The sequence below is a fragment of the Ptychodera flava genome, chromosome 20, assembly GCF_041260155.1.
Source record: "Ptychodera flava strain L36383 chromosome 20, AS_Pfla_20210202, whole genome shotgun sequence".
Classification (NCBI taxonomy): domain Eukaryota; kingdom Metazoa; phylum Hemichordata; class Enteropneusta; family Ptychoderidae; genus Ptychodera; species Ptychodera flava.
In genome coordinates, this window is record NC_091947.1 from 5,834,240 (window position 1) to 5,842,830 (window position 8,591).

General features: G+C 37.6%; 1 protein-coding gene across 1 annotated transcript; it reads left to right on the plus strand.

Moving 5' to 3' along the window:
• Positions 1-258: 258 nt before the first annotated feature.
• Positions 259-678, plus strand: LOC139120597 (fatty acid-binding protein-like). The gene has a single exon (XM_070685105.1). The coding sequence runs from the start codon at positions 259-261 to the stop codon at positions 676-678; it is 420 nt and encodes a 139-aa protein (XP_070541206.1).
• Positions 679-8,591: the final 7,913 nt, after the last annotated feature.

Here is an 8,591-nt window from a genome sequence, read left to right on the forward strand (position 1 = left end):
GTGTACTTTCACTTCCATATTCCTCATACGAAATTTACATATACTAAAACACTATAACTAGGTATGTATTGATATTAATAGAACCTCTGCAGTTCTTTCGTAAACACCCCATACCCCCCTACATTGCAGTAGTAAGTGCCTCACACAATATACATACAATAGCTCAACCATCTATGCGCACACTTGCACTTTGATCGCTGAGACGGACGTGTGGCCCAGGCTTGTTGCTATCCCGACAGTGAAGCAAACCGAAACGAGATGTCTTCCTTTCCTGAAGCGTTACTTGGACAGTGGACGCATGTCCGTGACTCTGACTTCGACGATTTGCTGGAGGTTATGATGCAAGGGATGGCGTTACCGCTGCCGTTCGCCAGGTCTTTAGTGTCTTCCTGCCACAAGGCGATCATCGGAAGAGAGGGCCAATTCTACACCATCAAAACTGCCCATGAAGGACACACCCATACTCTGAAGTTCAAAATTGGGGAAGAATTCGAGGAAGTGTGCAACCCGATGGGCAAGAAACGGAAATCTGTGGCGGTCGTTGAGGATGGGAACCTCATTATCAGAGCGGTGGACGAGAGCGATATGTTCAAAACTGAGTATAAAGTATCGGGCGATGAGATGGAGGTAATACTAACTGATGATGATGAAAGTGCAACTCGATATTATAAGAGATAGATACAGTCCCATCGGAAAACACCGTACAGCCTAAACCAGCGCAGTGGCCAAAAATGGCGTGTACGAACCGAACTGTGAACTCTCCTAAAACAGAATACATCTGCGTTGTGTTGTCTTCTATTTCTGAAACTTCACATGAGTAAACGTATTTTTATTAGTAACCCGTCATGACCCGTTACCATAGTTAAACGGAAATATTGAAAGCATGCCACGTCAACAAACATACTCATTTGCATATCAATACCGGCAATCAACGGCGTGATGCAAAAAACTGTAGCAGACTGTAACATTTTTAACATTTTTATTTATTCAAGAAAAAACTGAGACGAAAATTATAAAAAGCATTGTCATGCAAAATATCATCAACAGAAATAGTGCTGTATGATGGACGATCCTCACCCCTCGGTATATCTCCATGACGACGCAAATTTATATTTGAGTTCACAGTCCATCCACACACCATGTGTTGACGGATTATTGTGCTTTATTGCTCGATATACGCTAGATAGTGCTCTGTTTACGATATAGCTCTACTTTTTGATCGACTGTTTTATTTATAGATGGAAAACTACACAACTGTTCTGATATCAGCCCCGTTACTAGGATATCATTTTAAATGACAGAAATTGAATAAAACTGAAAGCGACAAGGTTATTGAACGATGATTTAATTTGCACGTTAGCGATATACTTCCGATAAATTACATCAATTAAATAATCGTCTGTCAAAACCTTAGAGATATCGAGGAAAGTAAACAGCATTGTTCAGTCCCCTACATATCTTGTTATTGACGTTTGTTGTGTTTGTTTTTCAACAAACGTATGGTGAAAGGTATTTTAATTGTTGCCTCTGCCTACCAGCAGCAACTTCTCGAAAACCACCTGTTGGATTTATCTTCTACAAACACACAAGGTCACCCGTAGACATTGTTATATAACACTATTCCAGCTCATTTTTACACCTCTTATTACACTAGATCAGATAATATAAATGGTTTTGTTGGCTATTTTTTTTACCATTTTACAAATCAAAGTCCCTTTCCTGCTTATCAGAGCAGCATTACAGTGACAGGGACTATAAACAATTCTGTAGTCTGTGTCACAGCATGTCTACCTTAGAGTTGTAAATTAACTGACAGGCAAAAATAGGGCATTTAAATGTATATTTTACGATTTCAAAAATAAATGCTCTTATAACGAACAATCTATGTTGACTTATTGTTTTGCTTTCTCGTCTCTCCTTCCCGGTGGTTTTCCTTATTACCAAATAAAATATACTTAACTTCCGATGATCCAAAATTGAGTAATGCTTCTCTAAGGCATGCATCGTTGATAAAGATAGGGCCACTTTGACGTCTAAGGGATAACGGCACCATCATTGGACACGCAATTATTTTATTCTGACTAAAACATGTGCATGTCTCCGTTTTTGGTCCACAGAAAGATGTCAGGTTTCTTCAATCTGATTGAGGTTATTAGTCTATATATGAGGAGATGGTCTTTACCTTTTGTTTCATCAGCGTCCCTTTATTTTCGCTGGCCTTCCTATGGTTTATAGTGATGAGGACCAGCCTAAATAAAGACAAGGCAAATTACCTTCATCTGGCTGTAAGGATATACCATTGCATCTTGAAAGGGGCGATCAAAATGAGGATGTGCACGTTTTTCCCCTTCTAAGATTTGGCAAATTTGGCATAATTTTTTCGGCGTAGATAATGTATTTTTGCCATTATTTCACAATCCTCTCACTTTAAAATTACGTTGATCTCTTGCTGGACGAAACACATGCTTACTTTTAACCAATTTTACCTCCTCAAATCCTCTATTGACAAGCTTCTTCAGAGAGACAATGGTGCGGACCTAAACCATGTTGATGAATTCTTATACGTATCAAAAACAAATACGACATCGAAGGCATGCCATTCCTGCTAGCAGATCTCTACGGCTGCGCCGAGTCATCACAGACATTACGTTATCCAAAAGTTTTGAAACTCTGCATGAAGAATCAGTATATACTCAAAACTCATCGTTCATATTAAAGAGTAATAACTCTCATAATTGTGTATGTAAGTGAATAAGAGAGCTAGTTTCGATCAGAAATACCCTGTTCCATCCCCAAAATTTATTAAAATGTGGTGCAACCGTGCGCTCACTGATGAAGAATTTCAAAAATTTAACCCTTTTTTAAGCCGTAACACGTGCTGCAGGTTGTTTTTGCTGGTGGAGACATCATTTTAGATTTGTTCACTTCGAAAGTTCAACAGAAATTGTAGAAAAAACTCCATCAAATTATATGTATGCTTCGAAATTTCAAAAAAACTGCCTGGACAATCGACAGAGGGACTGTAATCTGACGGCTTAGGTGATAACAATGGCAGATTTGATGCAGACTACATTTATATTCATACATCAGTATTTATGTGGATAATGTCCTTACTCAAAATGTCACCATGTGATGGGATGTCGTCGTCGTGAATGATAGAACAAAGCCCGAGACGAAAATCCTGTCACTTAGAGGGGAACAACTTTTGATTACATTTTTTTATAATTTTTTCTGGAAAATTAGATGAGAAAATCATCTTCTACTTGTAAATAAAATAGGTCAAAATGAGTCGTGATATGGAGTTTTATGATCAAGGTTGCTAAGTCTGACTTCGCAAAGAGGCAACAACGATCGTGTATTTGCAATGAACACACTGAGGTTTATTGCAGCAATAACAGTGCGAAAGAAGAACTCGAACAAAACCAAACACTCAATTTAATAGGCTTGCAACAAAGGTGATAGGAAAGAGAACATTTTGGCGGGCGATTCTACTCCAGGGTGATTGGTAGAAAGTAACTTAAGTGTCTGATTGACTGAATGAATCGCATCGAGGATCCACATGGTCAAATTACTACATAAAGTTCAAATGAATTGTTATTTGTCTTCAACAAAATGCAACGTTTAAGCATTTCCAATACAATACACTGTGTCCGTCTACGATTATGAGCAATATTATTTCTCTACGAATAAATTCTAGTCCTTACTATAGATGTCAACAGTAACATTAAGCGTTAAATGAAAAGCAGAATGTTTAACACTAGGATTATGAGAGTGGTATAAGAAACTGTATCACAGATTAAACGGAAACAGTGTAACAGCTGATGGAGGTTTAACGCGACCAGGAAATTATCATAATATGACAAGGGTGGTTTTGAATCGAAAGCATCGTATTGCCAGCGTTTTAGATTCAAATCACAGAAGTGCTACTGCTGGAACGACTGTTTTTCGATGAGCTAAGTTTACTTAGTCTGTTCATGTTGATATTCATAAAACACTATCTGCATAGACGGCTGATTATCTGACTGTTTTGACAAACATCAGCGTTGAAACAGTCATAATCAAATAGCTGTTCATTGCAAAGACTCGGTTAGACTTTCTAATTGACATACGTTTTCGACAACAATATGACACAACGGCTTTGTTGCCGTGCCAGCAGATCAGCCTTTCGAGGTATTTATCAGTGCATTTTCAAAATATGACCATATGTGACAAAATATTTTTTTAGCAAGAGTAAAATCCCGAGTCTGTTAACTCCAGGTAGTTTTCAATTTCGGATTCATGTCCATTAAATATGCCGTTTGAGGAAAAGCAACTGCCAGAGTTTATTTGTTGGCGATTTATGTTTTTAAATGTCTCAAATTCGGTGCATCGTTCCTTTATGATGTGACCTGTTCGCCAACTCATGGACTGGTTTGATCAAAGTCATATGCCAGGGACATTCTAGTACAAGATAAAGATAGTAGAAACAATATTCATGATGACGCCTTCCAATCAGTGTAAAATAATGAAATGAAGAGTAAAATCAAAAATGACAAATTGCTTTGATCGCTGTAATGTACAATGCAATGATAATTACTCGACTATGATAAAGGATGCTGAGCACAGCCATCTGCGACACTTCAACGAGTGCCAATCTTTTATTGTGATATGCCCACACTCAAAATATTACTATAGTGACAGAAAAGGTATGAGAACTAGAAATGACGATTAAGTGGTCACATTGTGTTAATATCAAAAGGCTTCTGAACCAGCCGTTTTGATAGAAATCGACCGAGTTTTCTTTTGTAAAAATTGGAGCAGGGATAAAGAGTGACTCTCGTTTGAGAAATGGATGACACGACTGTCAAACTGTAAATGTGTCATTTCTCAACATATTTACTGCGAGTTTAACCCGTTTTAGTGACCGTGTTTCCACTCTATCAACTGTCATTCGATTCTCGATTCTAATTTGCACAATACAAGGTTACTGAGGAAGCTCTCTGCATACTACGTAATAATTGTTAGAAAGGGCTCCGCAGAAGTAACGACTCTTAAGTACTTGTAGATTTGTCAACTTAATAATTACTTCTACAGCCGAAATGAAAACACACCGTGTCTCTACATCAAGCTGACTCTATAGTTAAAAATGTTAAATAATCTTCATGTCGATTAAGAGACGGACAAATTTCCTGAGTGTCATCGCAAGGGACAGTTTGTTTCAGTCTAATGGAGCACACGAATTTTATTTAACAAATTAAAATTTCTGAACGATACGAGGATAAAGTAATCGATAAAGATGAATACGGGGCAGTAAGCGTCTAAATATGAGGTAGTAACGCGTATTCGGCAATATATGATGAATGTAACAATTGCATATTCTCCTGCATGTGAACTAAAATACTCAAAATCTAGAGTCGATGGCAAAAGTGCCCATTTTGGCAAGACTGAAAATCACTGGGCCCACACTTGCATATAACAAATCACACTCCCGAGAGTCCAGATGTTTTTCATACAAGTATTGGAGGCCCCTTATAAGCCCAGTAGAATTGGCCTTGTTCGTCAGGTGTGCTCTATTTTCCGTTGACCTCTCAGTCTTGGTGAACGGAACTCGACATGATGAAAACCGGACCAAACATAGTTCAACGGACTGTGACGGATGTGTCATGGATTAACACTGTAATTTGGACTGTTTCTTTCATTTGTATTAGGTATAAAATTGCTATGACTAATTGTTCTGTCGTCATCGTCGTCGTAGTCATCATTATCATTATTATTATTAATATTTTAATATTTATAGAATTTCCCTTTTCACAGATATATATATATATATATATATATATATATAATATATATAATATATATATATATATATATATATATATATATATATATATATATACACACACACTGAGTTGATCAGGATAATCTAAAATATTACATTTCCACTACAAATTTGTTTCGTATAGGCTGCAGAGCCGCCTACACTCATCGGTGGCTGTGATCGTCTCAGTTGTGTATTTAGCTCTACTCTTGTATTGACACTCTACTCCAGCTGATCTTGAAGTAAACAAGTGTATATATATATATATATATATATATATATATATATATATATATATATATATATATATATATATATATATATATATAATATATATATATATAGAACCCATCCAAACTGTAAATGCCACGCAAGTCCAGAACCAAATGGACGACTATTCACATATCCACTGTAAATAATATGACAAATTTTGTGATTACTCATCGATTTTGACTCATAGGTGCTGGCTGTCCTTCCATCACTTCTGGCTATTCGTAACCTTTCATTGTCTTGCCTTTGTGGAGCTAAGCAAAATAGACGAAGGCAGCGATTAGTCATATCGCAAAGCGAACATCCGTGCCTAAACTAATATTTCAGGACACTGTCACATCCGATGTTATCCTGCGGCACTTGTACGGCTATATTATTGCCTGCATTTTCCAAAGATTTTTCAAATTTTAAAATCATTCTGTGTATAATTTAACAGAAAAACAGTGATTATTTAGTAATATCAAATAAAACATACAAAACTTGAAAGGATATAGGTTCAACGGCACTGGGCTACAAGTCCAACTTTGTTCGAACTTGATATATATAGCCTACACGTGACTTCTGTGTAGATCAAGAGCATTTATAAGAACATTATCAGAAAGCCTGGCAAATACACACATTTTGGAACTTGTATCAGACAAGAAAATCGCGATGAGACAAGCGTGTCTAAAACAAAGATTACAACATATGTCATAACTTTGACGAACATGAATAAAAACATGGCTGAGTACTGTATACATTTTAAATCAACTGGGCGAAGGGTTTGTGAAAGGCAGGGGAACGTTAGTACGTACGGCAAACGTGATTTCAACAGTTCTATTGTTGCACATACAGAAATTGGAAGCAAGCAAAATTACATATAATAATACTAGTACCCGATCGGCATGTTTTCACAATTTCGGGGTATTCAACTGTAGCAGACATGTGTAGCGCCCCCTCCAGTGATGATCCGGCTGACTTCGTTTCCCGTCTCTTCATGACTCCTCAATCGTTTTTCGAATGAGTGACGGGACATTTGACCAAACCTGAGAGTCGTGTCTCCCCTTCAAAGCTATGACAGTGTCGGTCATATATGTACTTGTTCCAACAGGATTTTCTTTCGCTCTCACATTGTAGAGTAAATGCTTTGCACGACAACGAGAATGCATCCACAAATCAGTTTGATATTATTGTTCTTTTCGAGCAGGACACTGAATACTGAAAGACTAATACTTGCAAGCAAGTCACCCATTTCCACTCCCTATCATTTTCTGTATGTTGGTTTCAACATGGGCGGGAATTTCTACCTCTGCCTCGGTTACCAACAGCCTGTCATCGTCCACATGCTTTCTCCGTGTATCATACGTCAAGTTTAGCTTTGCTAAAGAAAAGTTTCTATCTGCGGTTTTTTAGTAAGGGATGGACCATTAGACCTAGGGAGGGGGGTGGTCACAATGAAATTGTGAAATTTTTTTTTTTACTATTGTAAATTTCTAATTTTTTTTCCAATTGAGATTAGCTGTGCAAATTTTTTTTTCAGGGTAAATTTTCAGATTTATAATTTTTTTTTAGTTCGTCGCTGTCTGAGGATAAGAGGGCAAAGATGTGATGCGAAGCACCACAAGCGGCCGCGCAAGCGGTTTGAGGTTTTGAAAAATAGAGATTAAAATGGAGTTATATGGTGGCACTTTGGGAGTATTTTTGTGGGGGGAGGTCAGGAGGGGGGGTCCCCTCCTCCTGCCGTTGGAGTTTTTGGTAAACAGATTAAAATGTGTTATTTGGTGGCACTTGGGGAGTATATTTGCGGGGGGAGGTCAGGAGGGGGTGTCCCCCTCCTGCCGTAGGAGCTTTTGAAAGATAGAGATTAAAATGGTGTCATTTGGTGGCACTTGGGGAGTATTTTTTGCGGGGGAGGTCAGGAGGGGGTGTCCCCTCCTGCCGTAGGAGCTTTTGAAAGATAGAGATTAAAATGGTGTTATTTGGTGGCACTTGGGGAGCATTTTTTTCAGATTACACATCTTCCTCTGAAACATGGTCTTCTTGCTCCTCAGTAGCTTCCTATAGTTTTGAAAATTGACTATTTTGGTTTCCTGGCTTCCCTTTCTACTGCGTGGTGAAATGCCTACATTCACCCCACCAAACATCATGCATATCTCATGATTTACAATTGATTTTGACAAGCTGAGAAGCTGTTTGCAAAATATAGTGAAATTTGCATATTTGTGTTTTTAGAGCAATTGTTGCCCTTTTTTGATCAAAACATCTATTTCTCTGTAGCAGCATGTCCAAATTGATTGGATGTGGATAGATGTGGTGAAATTTCAATATTTGTCTTTTTAGGGCAATTTATGCCATTCATGGTCAAAAAATCTGTATTCTCTGAAAGGGCTTGTCCAATTTCTTTGAAATTTGCTACATAAGTCCCTTAAGATTTGTTTAAATCATGCTCTTTTTTGTGGTGGAAAAATTCTTCAGATAATTGTCATTTAGCATTTGCTACACGCAAACGATTATTCATGCAGATTTATTCAGTATTTGCTAT

Coding starts and splice junctions, on each gene's coding strand:
- LOC139120597 (XM_070685105.1), top strand. CDS start 259: ATGTCTTCCTTTCCTGAAGCGTTACTTGGACAGTGGACGCATGTCCGT.